Here is a 24,356-nt window from a genome sequence, read left to right as displayed (position 1 = left end):
AAGTGTTGGAACCTTCCATGATGCTTTAAATAGAAAGCTATCTGAAGACAGAGCAGAACCTAAAGTAAGATCTTATTGAAAAACTTTCTTGTAATTCTTAATAACAAATTATTATCAGTTTGGACATTTAACATTTGATGGATATACGTTAACTTTGTGGATTTAAAAACAATCTTTAAAGAGAGGACTTATATCCTTTGGATATACTAAATAAAGTTTGGATTGTGCGACAGATTTGGAATTAGTACTGATTGGATTTAAATTTGACCAGGGGCCGTATTCATAAAGCATCTTAAGTATAAATATAAGAAATTGATTATTTATTTAAGTATTACTTAGGTTAGAAATTTATTTTACTTGAGTATATTTGTTATTCATAAAACAACTTAATAAGTAATTCTTGTTTTTATTGTGGACGAAAACATATTTTATTATTGTGGACGAAAACATTAAAAAAAAACAACATTAATTTCAGACAGATACAACATGCACAATTATGTTTAAAGTGCTTTTATCTGAAAACAACACTTTAATCGTACTCACCACGCTATTTTATTTTCTGACTTAAGTCATTTCTTACGTATCTTAAGTTTTAGCTGTTTTATGACTAGAACTTAAGTTTTTACATAGACTTAAGTTGAAATCACCACAAACTTAAGTAAAATCTTAAACTTAAGTCAAAACTTATACTTAAGATGCTTTATGAATACGGCCCCAGGGCAGGACTTGAACTATTCTTACATAATATAACTGGATTTTACAGCTAATTAACTTTTTGCAAGGTATCTGAATTGTTTCTTTTCATAATAAACATTGTTATTTTAATGGTTGCTGGTTTGTTTTTCTGTTACCTTTTATTTTGAACCATTATTGTCAATAATAATTATTATATTTAGGTAAATACACATTGGAGTGGTACCTTTTAGCCATGGCATTCACAAATGTATGTTTCCCAATACCAGTAAAATATTACAGGACGACATTAAAGCAGCCGAATTCAATCCATATCGTTCCTAAATCATTTAAAGTAAGTGTTAAAAGGATTGAAATGTTGTGTTTTTATTTCAGTTTTATATACCATCTTAAATGATGTCACGGCAGAAGTTCGACTTGTACTATTCATGTCGCATTCAAAGAAAAACACTTACTTTTGTCATTCCCATTCCATGAAATCAGTTGTAAATTTGGTACGAAGTATTTCGTAAATAGATCATTGATGTATTTGTACTATTGTATTCAAGTAGAAATAAGAACTTGATTTTGATATGACGATCGTTATATTACAGATTGTTAAGCCGTCCAGTCTAGATCTGACCTATCTAATGATCTTACTATACCCGTGGAATAAAAGGAGTGACATTTATAAAATAAGGATAAAGGTAAATGGTAAAGATAAATTAGTTTTTCCGCCGCATTGTGAACCAATGAATATAAGCTCTGAACAGCTTTTCAGAGACCTATTTCAAGAACAGGTAAAACCAAATTATACCTCAAAAGATAAAAAGTTCTTCACAGACTTTGAACAGTACATAAGGTATTATGATCCATGCACAATTATTCCACTCAGCATCTTTTTCACCCTTGGAAAGAGGAAAAAGTCACAAAGTCTTAGATCTGGTGAGTAAGCGGGATGAATTGTTTTTCCCCGTATTTTCATCTCTCAGAAGCTTTTGAACGATTGCACTTTTGTGAGCCGCGTTGTTATGGAGACATTTTTTGTATTTTCGTTTAACAGCATTAAGTACTTTGTCTTAATAAAACTTTCCAGTGACTGACTTGGATTTGAAGATGTAAAATTCAAATCGAAAGAAGGTACGGTATGGTACGTCAAGTACAGGGAATAGTAAATGTCGTAAAAACAGTCTATCGTGTAAACAACTTCTTTTCAACAAAAATTACACTTTTTGCATACTCGATATTTCTTTCATGTATTTCTGTATCTAATTGCGAATGTCATCATTTGAGAATACCAAGAGGTCACAAAAAAAGAGTGCTGCTGCATTGAAAACTGCACAATATCTCCGTCACATATTTTAACTCGTAGTCGTACTAAATTTTGACCAGGACAAAAAGTCGCTCGTGATTCACCAGTTCACAACCACATATATGAATTGCTAGCATCATTGTGAATCAACACAACCGCTTGTTGAAGGATTAGTTTGAGCAGGTACATATATATTTTTGGTGATTTCATGTTGTCATATAGCTACAAATATGTTAGAAGGGAAATACTATTGTAACTGTGGGAAACTTACCAGTTGGAATCAGTCTGTACTTTATGCTCTTCAGGACAGTAGCCAAATAATATTGACAAGCAACACCAGCAACGTCTTTTCGTGCTGCCCGCGCCAAGGGAAATCGCTCTTGCTGTGTTCCGGGTTCAGGCTATCGCCCCGTAGGCCATACCAGACCGTATGCGGGCACTACACTCCTCCCCGTCCTATTGAAAGGAGGTAGTCCCTACACCATGTAAGTAGACCATGGTATCTTAGACCAAGGAACTATACCAAGGTCTCTGCTCATAAATATGAGATTTCCTGGGTTTAACCAGTACTAGTATTGTGTCACTTCAGTCACAACACCAGCGCTACCAGCAGCCATGGATCTCCGCATCCATAGTGCAACAGGAATTCCAGACAGTTCCCCCCCAAGACTGTTCCCCCCCTGACAATTCCCTCTCTGACAATTCCCCCCCAGACTGGGGGGGAATTGTCACCTTAATCTTTTTGTCTTATTTTTTCTTTATATTGATGTAAAAATACATTTTTTTAACAATTTTGTTCTAAGGTGATCTTTGTCATCATATCTAAGAACAGTTAATTGACATTGTTTGTATTTCTTGTTATTAACAGATGATTGGATAAGTATATCCTTTAATCTGTAAATCTGTTTTATTTAATTAGACATTGCAAAAGTACCCTTAAATCAGATTTGATTTAATCAAAGGGCTATATATCATCTAATTATGATCATCGCGTAAAATTATACTAATTATCAGCTTATTATTGGATAACTTTGATGTCCTTTAATCTTTTAGGCATAATTGAAATTAACAATCCAAGAATATCCCTACATTTTTTGTGATGTTTTTGATCTATTTAAAAAAGAACTTTGATATTGACAATGAAGTTAAATTATACTAATTATCAATTTGTTAATAAAAAAAGTTGTAACAATCAAGTTCATATTTCCCTATATAAGATAAGAAAATTTATTTACTTTCATTCGTACATGTTTAATAACCTTGCATGCTGAAATTTAAGATAGTGATTGATTTCTGTTTAATTGGATATAATTTCTGGATATTTTACTTTGTGATCTTTAATTAATATATCATGTCACAGACAACAGATTTGTGTATTAATTGTAAAAACATAGTGCGTCCTAGGCAGCATGGAGTACAGTGTGATGTATGTTTGAGATGGCAACACAGATTCAATCATATCTTTCTGATTTTTAGCAAAAGTAGTGAAAATATAATCATAATAGACCTAATTTGTTTTCAATATATTCTTTTTTAACATACAATTTTACAATATATATTCTTTTTTAACTTTTTTTTTTACATTTATCATGATGTTTTCTTATGAATGGTAAAAAAGTAAATATAAAAGTATGACCTTATATCTGATTTGTTATTAATATGAACAATTTTTATTATGTCTATATTTTTTACATAACCTGAACTGTAAAAGAAAAGTAAAAATAAAGTTATGACATATATCTGATTTGTTATCAATATGAATATATTTTCAGTATTAAATAAAATTTACAACCCTTTAATCATATTTTAATATGGGGGGGGGGGGAACTGTCACCCTTACATAACATTGTGGGGGGAATTGTCAGGGAGTGAACTGTCTTGGGGGGGAATTGTCTTGAGGGGGAATTGTCTTGTGGGGGAATAGTCTGACAACCGTGCAACAGGATCAGCCCTATGGCTTAAACAGACTCATTTCTTCTAAAGATAGTCAGTGCTATCGTAAGAACTGTTCCTACTCCAAGAATGGTCAGCAGCCCAACATTTACCATGAAACAATCTTTAGTCAAACAGGCGGCTGATCCTTACCTCACACAGTTGCTTCTACCTGAGCTTTACCTAACAGAGGGGGGCCTAGGTAACTTTACTGGTAGTTCAAGCAGAGCTCAAGTCTCCTCTGTAACAGGGCCTTGCAGTGCCTGCCCTATCCTAGTAAAATTGTGTGAGGCCATACTTTCCTCATCTGGGGTCTCTTGGACGAGGCTTCACCGGACTAATCTGTTTCAGAGTCCGATGTTTGAAAGAGGAAGGCTATGACTGATTACAGTAGCTTCCTCCTTCAGACTTTTCAGCATACCAAGATGAATGCCATCTTGACCTAAGTCACACTGACATAAAACACTTGTAATCAAACAGAAGAAATTGTTCCTTGTTTCACTGATTTGACTCAGCCGCTTGACTGGCACGGAACAGATCGGACCATGCTGAATCTGTCCTACCTCGTTGCCAATCCAAAACAAACAGCAACTTCTCAACCTGTTTCTGCTCATCAATCAGCTCCACTACTGAGAACCACGAACTACACAGTCCAGTTTTATCCCTCAGAGCTCCTTGGTCTGGTACCGAGATCGAACTCTGAAGGCTAGACCCCAGACCCTGTGTAGAGTCAGAGGTACCTGTCGCATACGTAGGCACAGCAAGTCTTTTTAGTTTGTCCTTTCCGGGGGATAGGACCTTAGACTGTGAACTTGGTTGTTTTACAGTAGGCACTGAACCTGACTGTCCAGACGTGACTGTATTACCGAGGCCCTAAACAGCCTCAGTCTCAGCCTTCCTTGTGGTCACCATGTTCATGTTTACAACAGCACCTTTAAACATATCTACCACAAAGGAGCTTACTTTCTCAGAGTAGTCTAAATTCATACCAGCACCGAAAATTACTTCATCTGGTAGGCTATTTTCCCAGAAGGGTCATCCCGCATCTGAGACTACTATTGCAAGGACTGGCTTGCCACTCTTACCCTTGGTGACATCTGTGGTTCTATCGTGATACCCGTAGACAGTCGTACCCATGCCCTCGTTGGTCTCAGGTTCCCTGGATGCTCTGTGATGTACACTCCAGGTAACCCCTTTACCAACGGCACTGCGTCGTCTACATCAAGATACCCGTAGACAGTCGTACCCATGTCCTTGTTGGTCCTAGGTCCCTCAAATGCTCTATGATGTAAGCTTCGGTGTGTCCCTATGACCAACGGCACTGCGTCGTCTACCAGGTAAAAGGACCCCAACTTTCGTTGTCTTCTTAACAGTAATTACACCTGCCACAGGGTAACTGCTCCAGTCGTGACCCAGCATGACACTCTTGGCAATGCCTCCAACCGGCATTCAAGACATTGCCTTAGCTTTATCATGCTAACAACCTACCCCATGCTGCAGCAAAATATTTAACCGAGACAGCTCCTCCGACCACCGTCTCACCAGTTGACCTTAAGGGTCTTGGAACCCCATGAACCACCACAAACTTGAGTGGTCATTCCGTACAATAAACAGCTGACCAAATAAGAACATAACTACCATATGCAATGACCTTCTCCTTGCCGCCTTGGACCTATGGTACCCATGCATTGATCTAATTATTCAATGCATTGGTGTCAAACATAAACTCATCCATCCCCATTGGCAAGGCTAACCCAGGCGGTTGCATCAGAGCCTCCTATCAAAGTTTCTAAAACTCTGAACTACTCCCCCCGCTACACAAACAGAAGTTTGCCTGTCAAAGCATAAAACAGATTCTGCTTTTATAAAGCCTCTATGGTAGTTCACCAGATCCACCTCTACTGGATCTGACTGCCATGACTTCTTCAAATTTAAGCTCTAATTGCTTAAGTGCCTCCATGACAGTCCTATTATCCGGTGCCCCTTGTGTGCTACCGGCCATTTCTCCCACTGCAAATACAGGTTCCTCCTCTTTGCACCATTCCTCCTCTTTGAACTTGAGGTGGGTGCTTTGATATACCAAAAATGGCCACGTGTGCCTGTTCATATTTACAGACTACCTGCTTGGCCTGCTGGATACTCGTAGGACCAAGCATAAACACATGATTGCCTGCATTCTTATCCAACAGGCCCTGACAGAAACAACTTATGACTTGATTAGTCACAAAGGAATCTGGCAGGCCTCTGAACGCTCTTACTGCAAGTGTCAAAAGCCGGTCTGCAAAATCATCTAACGACTCGCCCTCTTCCTGGCAAGCCTGTTGAAATTGCAATTGAGCTGCAGCTGGCAACTTGTGCTCACCAAACCATGCCTCAAGCTTACTATGTAAACTCTAGTAGGAGTTCACCTTACCACTATCATGTATCAATACATAATAGTCTATAGCTTTGCCAGTAAGACACCAGCACAAGCCCTCAAATTTCTCAGCATCTGACCATCCACATGCCTCAGCATATCTGGTAAACTTTAAATCAAAAGCTTCCCAGCTGCCCTTACCATCAAATGTCAAATGCTTTTGTAAAGAACTTAATTTCTTTGCCAGCTGACTATAGTCGGCTCCCACTCCCCCATCTGATGATGGCCTACTTGCATTGCAATTACTATCATCACCAAAAGGAGTGCTACCTTCACTAAGGTTGAAATTCAGTTTCGTTTCTGGTAACGATACCTTATTCCTGCCCGATGCTGGTGTCCCAAGGAATTCAGCTTGAGTTTTCAATAATGGCCTGTGCATACCAGAAGATACATTATGCATTCTCGGTCTAGGGGTGATCAAGTCCCCAGGCCCAGCTAGAGTATCTCCAGTCTTAACATGTGACCAAGCACTGGGCTCTTTTCTAGCCTCGGGCTCGACCAAGAACGTAATCAAATAAATTCAATTATGCCGCACCTGGTCCCTTTTCCAACACAAGTCACAACCGTTCTCAGACTGGCAAGTTGGCCAAGCCTAAAAATAAAAAGTTTGGTAGCGATTTATTGGTCGGCGAAATATGGGCTCTAAATGAACCGCTGCCACCAATATTGTAACTGTGGGAAATTTACCAGGTGGAATCAGTCTGTACTTTAAGCTGTTCGGGACAATAGCCAAATAATATTGACTAGCAACACCAGCAACGTCTCTTCATGCTGCCTGCACCAAAGGAAATCACTCTTGCTGTGTTCAGGGTTCAGGCTAGCACCCCGTAGGCCGTACCAGACCGTATGCTGGCACTACAATACTTCAAATTTCAGTGCATAGTGGAGCACCAGATATCATTTAAACACCAGAAAGCACTCAAATTTCTTACGAATAATGCCTTGCTTGCATTTTAGCCATCCGGTAATAGATTTCCTAATGAATAAGTAATGATAACTGTTAGTGAAATTCAGCCAATTCAAATCAGCCAGAATCAACGTACAGATCTACCATTAAAATTATTAAGCCTAAACTGCCAGTCAGTGGTTGGGAAAAAAGTATCATTAGACTCCATGTGCAGTACAATCAGCCCAGATATTGTAATTGGGACAGAGTCCTGTCTTTCAGATCACCATTTAAGCACAGAGGTCTTCCCCAACACTTATAAAGCTTACAGATGAGACAGGAACAACAAGAAAGGCGAAGGTGTTTTCATCCTTGTGGGTAATGACCTACAGAGCTTAGAACCAGAAGAACGAAAGTCAGACTGCGACAGTGAGATGATATGGGTTCATATTACAGTAACCGGGAGCAGCCACCTATATGTAGGTGCCTTATACCATCCACCGAATGCCGACACTCCTGATTATCTAGCAAGCCTTGACACCAGCATCTCCCGTATACCGTCAAATGTACATACCTGGTTGAGCGGGGATTTAAACCTGGGTGATATTGATTGGGATACCAACTCCACCAAGGGATCTGCCTCCAAACCAAGACTCTGTAACCAACTCCTCCATGGCAAACAACAGATTCCTTCACCAACTTGTAACAGAACCAACTAGAGTGACTGATACTACAGAAAGCATCTTAGGCTTATTCTTTACCAATAATAATTGCCTAGTAAATAACATCAAAGTGATACCTGGTATCTCCGACCATGATGCGATCTACATAGAAGCCAGTCTCCGCCCAAACAAGACAGCTGTACCGCCATGCAAGGTGCTCCAGTACAAGAGAGCAGACTTTGAAGGCATAAAGGATGGACTGCGCAAATTCTACAGTGATATGCCAGACTTCCAGTCATTGACTATAGACAGGGATATAAATTAACACTCAGACCCTATTAGCCATCTGGGCTCCTTACAGTCAAATTCTAGGGGCCCAGCCTAAAAGTTAGGGCCCAGCTATTATAAGCGGAAAAAATAAACTAACAGTGGTTTAGATCTATATACTTAAATAACAAGTAATTTGCTTCCTGCCAAAATACATCAATTTCTTTAATACAGAACACGCACCAAGCTCACAATGAAAGAGGAAAGTTGTAATCAAGCAGTGTATGACATGTTCTAAAGTTTAAACATAGGACGTATTTTGTTACATTGTCGAGTTACAGGACTCGCAACCCGTCACGAAATTATCAGTATATTACTTGTACAAAAAGTACAAAGCCTGTTGCGGTCAGTGTTCTAAGCAGCCACGGTCTGTTAACAGCCCATTTTTATGCCCCCACTTTTGTGGGGGGGGGGGGGGGGGGGGGTGCATATAGATTTGCCCTTGTCCATCCGTCTTCCGTCCTTCCGAGAATGTTGTGTCACGCCTAGCTCCAAAAGTATTTGATGGAGAGTCACAAAACTTTACAGGAATGTTGGTCAGCATGTGTAGTTGTGCACCTGGGGTTTCGCGTCCGGATTCATTCAGTCATGTATGAGTTATGGGCCCTGATTTTGTAAAAATTGGTCATTTTAGTGTTGTGTCGCGCCTAGCTCCAAAAGTATTTGACCTAGAATCACAAAACTTTACAGGAATGTTGGCAACATGTGTAGTTGTGCACCTGGGGTTTCGTGTCCGGATTCATCGAGTCTTGCTTTTACTCGATGCGTGTGTTCCATGCCCGTCGTTTCCAATCGTTAGAGGAACTTTTCATGAATAGTTTCAAAAACCACGGGGACGTTTATAAAATCTCTATTAACCGCATATAGCTATTACAATGTCGGGTACTCTGCGCTATGTTTCAGTATAAGCCGAGAAATCAAGGAAAAACATACCTGAATCGAGGCCGATTTTCACGTGTTCCGTGCCCATTTGATTATGTGATATGGCCACACTGTATAATATAGCCCCCATATACTTGATTCTTAGTTTAAAACTATTGGAGAGCAGTCAGTGCTGTTACTTAAACAAGTGTTGTTTTTTTTTATTTCCGCTTTAAGTAATTTCTAACCTGAGGTACTTTTGAATAAGAACTTGTACATGTTATATATGGAAATTAGGTCAAACTGTTTTTAGTTTTGACCCATTTTTCATTATTTACAAACTTTTTCTAGACAACTGATTATTTTTCCAACAAGCTGAAATACTCACCTTTGTTAAATACTAATTGCCTTCTTGATGCCATTTACTTTAGTCCATACACATGGTCATTTGGGATAATTTTAAGGCTTTTTTACTCAGATATCTTGCCAGGGATTATATCCATGGCATCCGGCGCCTAAATTGGACACTATACCACTAGGCTACTGAGGCGGTTAATTTATGCCTTTTCCGTAGTGAGTAACAGTGAGCTGGCAGTGACATTGACCTGAGGGATCAGAGAAAAAGTGGTCTAAATGCAGCACTTCTTTAGCAAAAGAACAGTTTCACTATAACCCCTGTCACTCAGTACACATTTATTAGCCCACCATCATCTTCAAATCACTCTGCGTCCGTGGTCCGTTCGTCCGTCATTCCGTCCGTTAACAATTTCTCGTTTTCGCATCTCCTCAGAAACTACTGGGGGGATTTTGACCAAACTTTGTCAGAATGATGTATTGGTACCCTAGTTGTGTCCCCCTGAAAATCAGACTGGTTTAACAATTTATGAGTGAGTTATGGCCCTTTGTTTATTTCCATAATTTACATAGATTTATATAGGGAAAAACTTTGAAAACCTTCTTGTCCAAAACCACAGAGCCTAGGGCTTTGATATTTGATATGAAGCATCATCTAGTGGTCCTCTACCAATATGATTCAGATTATTTCCCTGGGGTCAAATATGGCCCTGCCCTGGGGGTCACATGGTTTATATAGACCTATATATGGAAAACTTTGAAAAACCTCTTGTTCAAAACCACAGGGCCTAGGGCTTTGATATTTTGTATGTGACATCATCTAGTGGTCTTCTAATAAGATTGTACAAATTATCCCCCTAGGGTCAAATATGGCCCCACCCTGGGGGTCATATGGTTTACATAGACTTATATAGGGAAAAGCTTTGAAAATCTTCTTGTCCAAACCACAAAGCCTAGGGCTTTGATATTTGTAATGTAGCATCATCTAGTGGTTCTCTACCAAGTTTTTTCAAATTATCCCCCTAGGGTCAAATATGGCCTGCCCCGGGGTCACATGTTTCATATTGACTTATATAGAGAAAAGCTTTTAAAATCTTCTTGTCAATAACTACAACATTCAAATTTGGACCATATGTATATTTTTGAGTGGCAAGATGAACCTTGACATGAGTTGACCTTGATTTTGACCTAGTGACCTACTTTCACATTTCTGTAGCTACAGCCTTCAAATTTGGACCACATGCATAGTTTTGTGCACCAGAAAAAACTTTGACCTTGATTTTGACTTAGTGACCTACTTTCACATTTTTGAAGGTACAGGCGTCAAATTTAACCCCTATGCATAGTTCTGTGTTTTGAAATAAAATTTGACATTGATTTTGACCTAGTGACCTACTTTCACATTTCTTAAGCTACAGCCTTCAAATTTGGACCACATGCATAGTTTTGTGTACCGAGAAAAACTTTGACCTTGACATTGACCTAGTGACCTACTTTCACATTTTTGAAGGTACATTCTTCAAATTTGGACCACATGCATAAATTTGTGTTTCGAAATGAAATTTGACCTAGTGACCTACTTTCACATTTTCTCAAGCTATAGCCTTCAAATTTTGACCACATGCATAGTTTTGTGTATCAAAAAAACTTTGACCTTGACATTGACCTTGACATTGACCTAGTGACCTTCTTTCCATTTTCAAATTTGGACCACGTGTTCCGAAATGAAATTTGACCTTGATTTTGACCCAGTGACCTACTTTCACATTTCTCAAGCTACAGCCTTCAAATTTGGACCACATGTTTTTATGTACCGAAACAAACTTTGACCTTGACATTGACCTAGTGACCTACTTTCACATTTTTGAAGGTACAAGCTTCAAATTTGGACCATATGCATAGTTCTGTATTCCGAAATAAAATTTGACCTTGATTTTGACCTAGTGACCTACTTACACATTTCTTAAGCTACAGCCTTCAAATCTGGACCACATGCATAATTTTTTGTACCGAAACAAACTTTGACCTTTACATTGACCTAGTGACCTACTTTCACATTTTTGAAGGTACAGGCTTCAAATTTGGATCACATGCATAGTTTTGTATTTCGAAATAAAATTTGACCTTGATTTTGACCTAGTGACCTACTTTTACATTTCTCAAGCTACAGTCTTCAAATTTGGACCACATGCATAGTTTTGTAAACCGAAATGAACTTTGACCTTAAGATTGACCTAGTGACCTACTTTCACATTTCTGTAGCTACAGGCTTCAAATTTAGACCATATGTATAGGATTGTGTACCGAAACAAACTTTGACCTTGACATTGACCTAGTGACCTACTTTCACATTTTTGAAGGTACAGGCTTCAGATTTAGATAACATGCACAGATTTATGTTCTGAAGCGAAATTTGACCTTGATTTTGACCTAGTGACCTACTTACACATTTCTCAAGCTACAGCCTTCAAATTTGGACCACTTGCATAGTTTTGTGTACCGCATTAAACTTTGACCTTAAGATAGACCTAGTGACCTACTTTCAAATTTCTCAAGCTACAGCCTTTAAACTTGATGCACATGCATAGTCTTGTGTACAAAGAACTTTGTCCTTGAAATTGATCTAGCGACCTACTTTCACATTTTTCAAGCTACAGCTTTCGAATTTGAACCGCATGCACAGTGTTGTGTACAGAAATGAAATTTGACCTTGAGCTAGTCAGTAAGTCTTGAATTTGGAACACTCAAAAATGGCACATTGGTGGGCGCCAAGATCACTCTGTGATCTCTTGTTAATATAGGCAAAAAGAACGTTTGGCTTTTGCTTTATTATTGATTTTCTTGTGTGTCTTGGTGTCTGATTGTGTTTGTCAGCCAGAAAGGCTTGTCTAGGCTACTCCTGGTTGGTTCTACCCAGGTTTCTGATTGTTTCTGTCAGTCATAAAAGGCTTGTCTAGGCTACTCCTGGATGGTTCTACCCAGGTCTGATTGTGTCTGTCAGCCAGAAAGGCTTGTCTAGGCTACTTCTGGATGGTTCTACCCAGGTGTCTGATTGTGTCTGTCAGTCATAAAGGCTTGTCTAGGCTACTCCTGGATGGTTCTACCCAGGTGTCTGATTGTGTCTATCAGCCAGAAAGGCTTGTCTAGGCTACTCCCGTATGGTTCTACCCAGGTGTCTGATTGTGTCTGTCAGTCAGAAAGGCTTGTCTAGGCTACTCCTGTAAAACTACTGATATATTTTCATTCGTGTCCCATATTACTGTTAAAAAAGTAATAACTTTTAGAGCCCCATTCAATGCTCTTTAAAAGGAACCTTTAATTTTTTCAGAAAAAAAAAACTGTTCAACAAAACAATGGCATCTAAATTCAGCCATCTTCCAGACATCAGCACGATCCAACCAGATAGGCTGATCAAGTATCGAGTCAGTGAGGACAGATTTTCTGCAGAGGTTCTCTTGCCAGGATTGTCATACACAGACTTTGACCAGAAGATTGGAGGTAGGTATTTTTCATACTGGCTAAAAATAGATTCTAGAGGGGCAAATATTATTTTGCTGACTGGTCAATTAGTAGACCATGCCTGGTCAGTATATAAATAATGTTTAAAGACGTATCCTGGAATAAGTTGTAGCGCAGAAAATTTTCTAATAAAATAAAAACAAACTTCATAACTATCAGTTGCCATGCTAACTCCTGTATGTTGACTATTTTTAGAACACCACTATTCAGCATTTAACAAAAAAAACGGGCAAAAAAAAATCAGTTACCAAAAATCAGAAAACTATGTATTATACTTTATAATAGAAAAGCCAGGTGATAATATTCCAAGATATTTGATAATACTGGTATGTTATTTACTAAAAACTTAATTTCAGCCGCACATGGTCTATGTGTAAAATCTGGAATAACAACTATATCGGTTATTACAGATAAAATATAAATGTTTTCATGAATAAAAAAAAACCTAGTGCGGAGAAATGTACATTTTTTCTTGTATATATAGATCAACATATATTTCATTAGAAAATGTTAAAAAACCTACAGGTCGCCTTGCTTGTTTCCTAAATATATAGCATTTAATTACCTCCCTTTTAAACTTTTAATATTCAGTAAACATTCTGTCAATGCTTTTTTACCCTTTAAAACATTTTCAATCTTCCCATCTGATAGTAACTCCATGAACAATTGATTTAAACCATAAAAACCATTGCGATTAATGGGTTATTTAAAATACTGGAGGCAATGTCCACTATTTGCAACTGTTTCACCATTTCTTCTGATAAAACCTTATCACTTATTGAGCAACTCATATCTGGCTCATTGCAGTCAAATTGTTTATTATATCTATAAATATTTATTGATAAACTGATCAATTCACTGTGTTCTGCTGAATTATCCGTATTTTAAAACAATTTATAAGCTTTTTGTAGCATGAAAGTGAATGCGCAAAAAGATGCACACTGGTTACTCCCGGATACGTCTTTATCTGATCTGCAGAATGATGACAGTTGTATTTTTGGGGAATTTTAAGTCAAAGATCAAAGTCATTCTCTTTACACTGAAAATGGTCAATAGTTGGATAATTGTTTGGTCTGTTACTTTTAAACTTCAATGGATAGTTGTCTTTGATGTCTAGATTACTGTTTATTTGGGTCAAAGTTCAAGGTCACTGTTGCCTAGAGGCTGAAAGTACCTTTGGGTAAATGACATAATAATGCTTTAACATACAGCTGGTAATCTTTATAGAATAATTTCATGTGGTAGGTAGATAAGAATAAAGTCAAAGTTCAAGGTCACAGCCTACTTGGGAATGAATATTATATGCCAAGTACATCTGAAACACCATAATAGGACCTGGGGCACACATGTTTTACAAACACTTGTTGTGACAGTTGTATAAACCATAGTCTGATAGCTTCAATGAGTATGGTACATATTTTTTCAAGAGTTCAATGAACTAGGAGTTGAGGTTTACAAAGGAGACATTTGATTTCTAAGCAAGACATAGTGTTTTATAATTTTCAAGCATATTGATAGAGATTGACTAAAATTGTTACGCCTTTCCTGAATTAACTTACCTATACCTCATTTTGATGCATGCTTATACCAAAAGAAGGTTTTACAATGGGAATTTGAGAGTATGTAGGGGAAGGGTGGGTAAAATATCAACTTAAGGCAATTGACAGTGCACCTTGATGTGTGCCTACTTTTTTAAAAATGAGCATTGAAGTTAATTTCAAGCAAAACAAAAACTTTACTCTTTTACAGGTAAAGTAGCTCTCTGGTCTTTGGGAAAAGTTTTTGAGAGCATGAGATGGCTGGTTATGGCAGCAGGATTTATTAATTATCCCAATTTAATGTACAAACGTAATCGTACACTGTTTGTTGGCGGTCATGTATTTACTTTGAGCAGAGATTTCCATAATTTACGGTATGCAAATGTATTTGGTCATAAGAACATGCTGAAATCAGTTATATATATTTCGCATGTTGGAAAGTCCTCATACACTATCTCAACTGACTTATATGATTATACATCTGGAGAGAAATTATGTTCCTATAGGACCGTTCAGGTGTTTGTAGACAGACAGTCGAGAAAACCTGTGCCTCTACCTGCAGAATTCTTGGAGAACGCAGATGTCCACCTAAAGACAGTGGAAAGACATACCATGAGGCGGAAGCCGTTACCAACCATTCCATCTCAAGCCTTCCATTATGAAGTTAAAGTCCTTCACAGTGATTGTGATGCAAATCATCATGTAAATCAAGCAGTATACCTAAAATGGTGTTCGGATGCAGCCTCACTAGGAGCCCTTAAAGGACATTTTTCGCACTTTAAGAGACACATAGAGTTATATCCACTAAAAGCTGCAGAGTATCATTATATAGGAGAAACTTTAGTGAATGACATTGTTACAGTGAATGTCTGGGAAGACTGTGATGATGAAAGGGCATTGCAATTTGCAGTTATGAAAAATGGGCAAACAGTGTTCAGTTTGAAACTGGAATTCTATAATGGAGAACCATCAGGAATGTCGCCACATCTTGAATCAAAACTATAATGTATGAAAGAAAATTTGGTTGTAACTTTTTTTCATCTTTAATGGAACAAAAGTCATTTTTTGCTTGACTGTTAGAAGAATAGGTAGACCTCTAGCACTCTCACCCATTTGTTGATGTTTTAATTTGTGTCGGTGTCTGGGTCCAGATTTGGTTTTAAATTTTGTTTGTACCGGTATGCTAGTATCTCAGTAACCACTTGTGGGAATGGATTGAAACTTCACACACTTGTTCACTGTTAAGATTTGACATGCAGTGCACAGGTTAAGTAACTCTATTGTGCAGTTTTACAAAGTTATGCCCCTTTTTCAGCTTAGCAATATTTTTTGTAAACTGCTTTCTCATCAAACATCGTAAGTGGGAAAAGTTCTTCAGAGCTCTCAGAATGTTGCCCCTTTTATTCTTGTTTATGTCTATGTTTTCATTACATTAACTTTTTTTATTGAAAAGGCTTTTATATAGTCAAGCATTGCTAACCTCCAACAGCTCTTGTTAATATTCTTATCTTGAATTCTTCTCGAATGCCAGACAGCGGAAAGTCACAAAACGTTTCCCAAAGACCATATTTTATTACTCACAAGCATTTAATAATGACGTTTATGTGAAACTGTTGATTGGATATTTTTTCTGTAATTTTTATTTTGCACTTATTTGAAAGACAACAGCCATTTTTCATTTTTGTTAGGAATTCGCAGTTCATAAATAGTTACTGTTATGGATGATATTCCTGTCTGTTTTGATTAATATTGTGAGTAGCTTTATTCCTGATTATTTGTGAAAAAGAAACATCACAAATATAGTCTGATCTGCAGAACATTTGATGTCCTATTTAGACTTACATTGTAGCAGACATTTTCTTCCATTTTACAGGTAAAGTTTCGCTTTGGTCTTTGGGAAAGGTGTGTGAGTCTGCACGATGGCAGGGAATGATTCATGGGCTAACATATCACCCAGAATTACGTAAAGAAAATGCCTTTTTTGTAGCAAGTCAGTCCATGCATTTCAGCAAAGAATTTAGTGACATTCGTTACAGGACACACTTTGGTGAAAAAAAGCAATTAAAAGCCGATGTATACATTTGTAATGTTGGTAAAACATCCTTTACAATTACTGTTGATATATTTGATTACAAATCAGGTATAAAATTGGTCACAAATTCATTAGTTGGAGTAAATGTAAATAGAAAGCTGAGGAAACCAGCACTTCTGCCAAAGTTTTTTTATGAAAATCTGGAGAAACATTTAATGCATGTAGAAAATAACACGATTGGCAGGGCAGTTTTACCAACAATTCCAAATGGTGCTTTCCGGTATGAAATCAAATGTGTACATAGCGACAGTGATATGAATAAACATATTACACAAGTTGCATATTCAAAATTTTGTTCCGACGCTGCATCATTGGGTGCCTTGAAAGGACATTTTTCACAATTCAAAAGACATATTGAACTGTATCCCTTGAAAACAACAGAGTTTCACTTTATTGGTGAAGCCTTGGTGAATGATATTGTTGTTGTACATGTATGGGAAGAGCCTGACAGTTTTAGGACTTTACACTTTGCAATTACTAGGAAAGGAAAAATAATTTTTATTATGAAGATGGGATTTTACAAAGGCAGCCCAGCAGATGTTTCTCCCCATTTGAGGTCCAAGTTGTAAGATTAGTTTTTAGCTCGACTATTCAAAGAATAAGTAGAGCTATCCTACTCACCACGGTGTCGGTGTTGGCGTCGACGTCACACCTTGGTTAAGTTTTTTGTACCAGTCCACTTTTTGACAAAGTCTTTTGAGATGAAGCTTTGATTCTTTCAACACTTGTTTACCATCACCATGTCCAGTTTTAGGCAAGAGTTCATAACTCCATCAAGTATTTTGGTCCCTTTTAACTTAGAAATCTTGGTTAAGTTTTTTCGTACCAGTTCACATTTTGTGTAAAGTGTTTGACATATGGCTTTGAACCTTTTATCGCTTGTTTAATATAACAGTCTCTATCTGTAGACAAGAGTACATAACTCTGTCAACTATTTTGGCTGAATTATGGCACTTTTTGGACTTGGAAATTGGTACAATTTTTGTACAAGTCCATGTTTTGTCAAAACTATTTGACATATGGCTTTGAAAGTTTGAACAATTGTTTATCATCATGATTTATATTTGTAGGCAAGAGTACATAACTCTGTCAACTATTTTGGCTGAATATTGTCCTTTTTTGACTTGGAAATTGGTTCAGTTTCCGTACAAGTCCATGTTTTATCAAAACTATTTGACATATGGCTTTGAACCTTTGAACACTTGTTTATATTCATGATTTCCATCTGTAGGCAAGAGTACATAACTCTGTCAACTATTTTGGCTGAATTATGACCCTTTTTGGACTTGGAAATTAGTATAATTTTTGTACAAGTCCATGTTTTGTCAAAACTATTTGACTTGTGGCTTTGAAAGTTTGAACAATTGTTTATCATCATAATTTATATTTGTAGGCAAGAGTACATAACTCTGTCAACTATTTTGGCTGAATTATGGCCCATTTTTGATTTGGAAATTGGTTCAGTTTTCGTACAAATCCATGTTTTGTCAAAACTATTTTACATATGGCTTTGAAACTTTGTACACTTGTTTATCATCATGATTTCCATCTGTAGGCAAAAGTACATAACTCTGCCGACTATTTTGGCTGAATTATGGCCCTTTTTGGACTTGGAAATTGGTTCAGTTTCATACAAGTCAACGTTTTGTCAAAGCTATTTGACATGAGGCTTTGAAACTTTTAACACTTGTTTATCATCATGATTCCAATCTGTAGGCAAGAGTACATAACTCTGTCAACTATTTTGGCTAAATTATGGCCCTTTTTGGACTTGGAAATCAGTTAAGATTTCGTACCAGTCTGTATTTTGCCTTACCTGTTTGTCATAAGGCTTTGAAACTTTTACCACTTTTTTACCTTCATAGTCTACTTACCTAGGACAAGGACTTTAGCTCAGTTATGGCCCTTATTTGGACATAGAAATTATAAAATGTAGTTAGGTTTCGCATACCATTCGATATTTTGTCTATTAACTGTTTGATATATGGCTTTGAAACTTTGAACACTTGCTTACCAACATGGTCACACATTGCCATATAGTGCAAGACTTACCAAATTCCACAAATGCAGGTACATTGTTTGTCTTATCTGTTTCTTTTCTTTTGTCTAAAAATCTCAGGTAATATTTTGACCCTATACTTCTGTCAATGCTTCGAATAGTCGAGCGCGCTGTCAACAGACAGCTCTTGTTTGTAGCTGAATGATTTTGTTTTTAGCCCACCATCATCAGATGGTGGGCTATTAAAATCACTCTGCGTCCGTGGTCCGTCCGTCCGTCATTCCATCCGTCCGTCCGTCCGTCCGTTAACAATTTCTCGTTATCGCATCTCCTCAGAAACTACTGGGGGAATTTTGACCAAACTTTGTCAGAATGATGTATTGGTACCCTAGTTGTGTCCCCCTGAAAATCAGACTGGTTCAACAATTTATGAGTGAGTTATGGCCCTTTGTTTATTTGTATAATTTACATAGATTTATATAGGGAAAAACTTTGCAAACCTTCTTGTCCAAAACCACAGAGCCTAGGGCTTTGATATTTGGTATGAATCATTATCTAGTGGTCCTCTACCAAGATGATTCAAATTATTTCTCTGGGGTCAAATATGGCCCCGCCCTGGGGGTCACATGGTTTATATAGACTTATATAGGGAAAAACTTTGAAAAACCTCTTGTCTAAAACCACAGGCCTAGGGCTTTGATATTTTGTATGTGACATCATCTAGTGGTCTTCAACTAAGATCGTTCAAATTATACCCCTAGGGTCAAATATGGCCCCACCCTGGGGGTCATATGGTTTACATAGACTTATATAGGGAAAAACTTTGAAAATCTTCTTGTCCAAACCACAAAGCCTAGGGCTTTGATACTTGTAATGTAGCATCATCTGGTGGTTCTCTACCAAGTTTGTTCAAATTATCCCCCTAGGGTCAAATATGGCCCCGCCCCGTGGGTCACATGGTTCATATAGACTTATATAGGGAAAAGCTTTTAAAATCTTCTTGTCAATAACTACAACATTCAAATTTGGACCACATGTATATTTTTGAGTGGCAAGATGAACCTTGACATGAGTTGACCTTGATTTTGACCTAGTGACCTACTTTCACATTTCTGTAGCTACAGCCTTCAAATTTGGACCACATGCATAGTTTTGTGCACTTGAAAAAACTTTGACCTTGATTTTGACCTAGTGACCTACTTTCACAATTTTGAAGGTACAGGTATCAAATTTGGACCATATGCATAGTTACGTGTTTCAAAATGAAATTTGACATTGATTTTGACCTAGTGACCTACTTTCACATTTTTGATGGTACAGTCTTCAAATTTGGACTACATGCCTGGTTTTATGTACCGAAACAAACTTTGACCTTTACATTGACCTAGTGACCTACTTTCACATTTTTGAAGGTACAAGCTTTAAATTTGGACCACATGCATAGTTCTGTATTCTGAAATAAAACTTGACCTTGATTTTGACCTAGTGACCTACTTTCACATTTCTCAAGCTACAGCCTTCAAATTTGGACCACATGCATAGTTTTGTGTACCGAAATGAACTTTGACCTTAAGATTGACCTAGTGACCTACTTTCACATTTCTGTAGCTACAGGCCTCAAATTTAGACCACTTGCATAGGATAATTGTGTACCGAAACAAACTTTGACCTTGACATTGACCTAGTGACCTACTTTCACATTTTTGAAGGTACAGGCTTCAGATTTGGACCACATGCATAGATTTGTGTTCTGAAGTGAAATATGACCCTTGATTTTGACCTAGTGACCTACTTACACATTTCTCAAGCTAAGCCTTCAAATTCGGACCACTTGCATAGTTTTGTGTACCGAATTAAACTTTGATCTTAAGATTGATCTAGTGACCTACTTTCACATTTCTCGAGCTACAGTTTTCGAATTTGGACCACATGCACAGTGTTGTGTACGGAAATGAAATTTGACCTTGCGCTAGTCAGTAAGTCTTGAAATTTGGAACACTCAAAAATGGCCCTTGGTGGGCGCCAAGATCACTCTGTGATCTCTTGTTTCCTAAAGACCAGATACACTATAGATCATACTTTTCTTAAATTTGCCAAAGACTTACATTACTTGGAAAAAAAAACAAGTTATTGAAATTTGAAGCTGTGATATGAAAGATGCAAATATTTGATTTCGGAAAATAGCTCTCCTTCATGACTTTTCAAAGTTTGTAAATATTTCCTGTTGTGGTATATAAAGGTGACATGTAAATTTTTTCATTTTTTGACCCCACCCCTCCCACCCCCCACATCCCCCCTCCAAAAAAACCCATAGAAAATGCGAAATCAAACAAAGATGTTTGTGTAGTTTTTTTTCCAAAAAAAAAAAAAATAGCTAAAAAATCCCAAAACCAACAAAGTCTTGATGACTGACTTTACTTGATATTTTGTCTTACTAACTATTTTAGGTGGATGTACTGGTATATGTATAGGTCCTGGCCAGGATCAGATACTTTGGGTAGCCCTTGAGGGTTATGAAAGTTGACTGGTCAGTGTTCACATGCTGTTTTTACAAGTCAAGTCAAGTCAGAGTTTATTCGGCAAAAACATATACATGTTCATCACCAGTTACAATGTGGTGGTACATACACATATTGCAGAAAATTATGAGTCATATACTGTATGCGTTGAATGTACAATCAACTATAAACATATTTAGCATCATAAATAGATATACACACAAGCAAATAACATTTCATTCTTTACATTAGCATAAAAGTAGTTATCTAGTTGCTTCATTTCTTTTATGTATTGCGAAGTAAATGTATTTTCCTAAACTGACAAGCTTACTTCTTTGAGTTAAGCTCATGATAGATTTGAATTTATGAACGCTAGGCCATACACAGTAATTTTTTTACAATGTTTAAAAATAGAATGCTTTTGGCTGTGTTTGAACCCAATGGCAAGGAGCCGTAGGACCTTGCTACTGAATTAGACTTAGATTTGGTACCTTGGCAGAAAAAAAAAATGTTTACATGTCACCTTTATACCTCCATAGTTTTCTCTATAGCATAGTGCTTCATGAATAAGATAATTAGTTTGTTACTTTGAACTTATGAAACATTTTAATTATGATTATGGTAGCTTAGTTCACATTAAATTATTCAAGATGAAAACAAATAAGACTTATTGTTTCTAGGTTATTGAAAGCATATATTGTTGGAACTGTCTGCCCATCCAACACACTTTCTTGTGTACTTGGCTCCTACAGTTACCAGCCAACTGAAATGAAATTTGGTATACACCATCAACATGATGTGGACATGTATATTGTCAGATTATAATGCCAACCCAGCTTATCAAAGGCTCAGGAGGCATATAGTGTTTCAACTGCCCATCCATACTGTGTCATTCCACCCATCTGTCCATTACACTTTCTTGCGACTCAACTCGCCCATTTCAGTTGAAGCTTGGTATTTTTCATCAGCATAAAGACAGCATGCGCATATTATTTGGACTTACATGTTTGATTTTTTTGGGGGGTTATGACCCGTTTTTAGCTCGACTATATGAAGTATATGGAGAGCTATCCTACTCAACCTGGCATGAGCGTCCTTCCGCGTCCCCACCTTGGTTAAAGGTTTTTTTTACACTTCCTCTTTTTTTCTCCTTATCTCTGTAATTACTTGATGGATTTGTTTCAAACTTAAAATAGTTATTCCTCATCATCCCCCACATCATATGACACAAGGGCCATAACTCTCACACCAATATTTCATGAATTTTTCCCCCTTTTTACTTAGAATTTCAGGTTAAAGTTTTGATGCGCTTTCACACTATCTCAGTTTTTCCTTAATGGATTTGTTTCAAACTGAAAGTAGTTGTTCCACATCATCTCCCACATCATATGACACAAGGCCCATAACTCTGGTACCAATATTTAATGAATTATCCCCCCTTTTACTTAGAATTTCAGGTTAAAGTTTTGATGCACTTTCACACTATCTCAGTTATTACTAAATGGATTTGATTCAAACTTAAAATAGTTGTTCAACATCATCACTCACATCATATGGCACAAGGTGTATAACTCTTGCACCAATACTTGATGAATTATCTCCCCTTTTTACTTAGATTTTCAGGTAAAAGATTTGGTGCACTTTCACTCTATCTCAGTTATTACTGAATGGATTTGATTCAAACTTAAAATAGTTGTTCCACCTTATCACCCACATCATATGACACAAGATGCATAACTCTGGCACGAATTTTTCATTTAGTTATGCCCCCTTTTACTTAGAATTTAAGGTTAATTTTGATGCATTTTCACTATATCTTAGTAATTACTAAATGGATTTGATTCAAACTTGAAGTAGTTGTTCCACATCATCACCCACATCATATGACACAAGGTTAATAACTCTTGCACCAATATTTTATGAATTATGCCCCCCATTTGCTTAGAATTATACTTATTTAGTGTTTTGATACACTTTATCTTATCTTTCTTATAACTTAATATTTTTGACATAGACTCAAGCTAATAATTGTGCAATATCTTCATCCACCATTGGAGTCATTAAAGGTCCATTACTAAGGGAAAGTGAGTTGGCAATTTTTTTCATAGCCAGTGCATAGACTTCTGCAAGACACTAAATAATGAAGATTGGCAGGTCAAAATTTACAGAAGGTCTTTGAAACTCAAAGAAATGTATGTGTATTATGTTGAAATTTCAATGAATCGACAGAATGACCCCCCAGGTCTTTTTAACTTTCTTCATACTTCATAGAAAAATAATTGTACATATACTGCGATTTATTTCGAATTTCTACATTATGTAGTCATACCAACTTTCATTTTCCAATAAAATGAAATAGTTTCTGTGCTTTTTAAAAGAAATTAAAATGTTCACTTTCCTTAGTATTGGACCTTTAAACACTCCAGTGACAGCTCCAGCTTCCTCAGATGTGCCCAGTTTCACTATCCAGCATCGAAGTAGTCGAGCGCGCTGTCTCCTGTGACAGCTCTTGTTCGATTTAGCCAATTATTGTACCCCCTGACAACAAAGTTGTAAGGGGGGGTATACTGGTTTCAGGTTGTCTTTCTGTCTGTCTGTCCGTCTGTCCGTAGACGCAATCTTGTGCGCACCATCTCTCCTTATCCCCATGACAGAATTTAATGAAACTTCACACAAGTGATCAGTAACAACAGTAGTTGTGCATGGGGCATGTTAGGTTCTTTTAGAAAAAAAAAATTGCAGAGTTATGGGACTTTGTTTTTTTCTTACTGTACTTTATACATAGACACAATCTTGTGCGCACCATCTCTCCTCATCCCCTTGACACAATTTAATGAAACTTCACACAAGTGATCAGTAACAACAGTAGTTGTGCATGGGGCATGTTAGGTTCTTTCAGAAAAAATTTTTGCAGAGTTATGGGACTTTGTTTTTTTGTTACTATACTATATACATAGACACAATCTTGTGCGCACCATCTCTCCTCATCCCCTTGACACAATTTAATGAAACTTCACACAAGTGATCAGTAACAACAGTACTTGTGCATGGGGCATGTTAGGTTCTTTCAGTGACAAAAATTGCAGAGTTATGGGACTTTGTTTCTCGTTAACATACTATGTACATACAGTCTGCATATGCAATCTTGTGCGTGCCTAATCTACCAAACCCTTGCACACAATTTAATGAAACTTCACACAAGTGATCAGTACCAACCCTAGTTGTGCATGGTGCATGTTACATTCTTTTAGATAAATATTCTGCATAGTTATGGGACTTTGTTTTTTT

General features: G+C 37.2%; 1 protein-coding gene and 1 long non-coding RNA gene across 9 annotated transcripts in view; both read left to right on the top strand.

The window, feature by feature from the left end:
• Window positions 1-24,356, top strand: part of LOC128559976 (uncharacterized) — a 168,923-nt gene that overhangs the window by 22,011 nt on the left and 122,556 nt on the right. The window lies entirely within an intron of this gene.
• LOC123561343 (uncharacterized) overlaps window positions 59-24,356 on the top strand; it is a 61,062-nt gene continuing 36,764 nt past the window's right edge. Inside the window, exons 1-4 of one of the 8 annotated variants that reach the window (XM_053553296.1) lie at window positions 60-1,027; window positions 1,287-2,167; window positions 12,751-12,920; window positions 14,691-16,345. In XM_053553296.1, the coding sequence (XP_053409271.1) occupies window positions 12,776-12,920; window positions 14,691-15,484 (939 nt within the window). In that variant the 5' untranslated portion in view covers window positions 60-1,027; window positions 1,287-2,167; window positions 12,751-12,775 and the 3' untranslated portion in view covers window positions 15,485-16,345. The other 7 variants (XM_053553295.1, XM_053553299.1, XM_053553297.1 and 4 more) reach the window with 7 other exon arrangements.

Source organism: Mercenaria mercenaria, chromosome 10 (assembly GCF_021730395.1).
Source record: "Mercenaria mercenaria strain notata chromosome 10, MADL_Memer_1, whole genome shotgun sequence".
Taxonomy (NCBI): Eukaryota; Metazoa; Mollusca; class Bivalvia; order Venerida; family Veneridae; genus Mercenaria; species Mercenaria mercenaria.
Note: the sequence above shows the minus strand (reverse complement) of the source record. Positions and strands in the feature narration are given on the sequence as shown.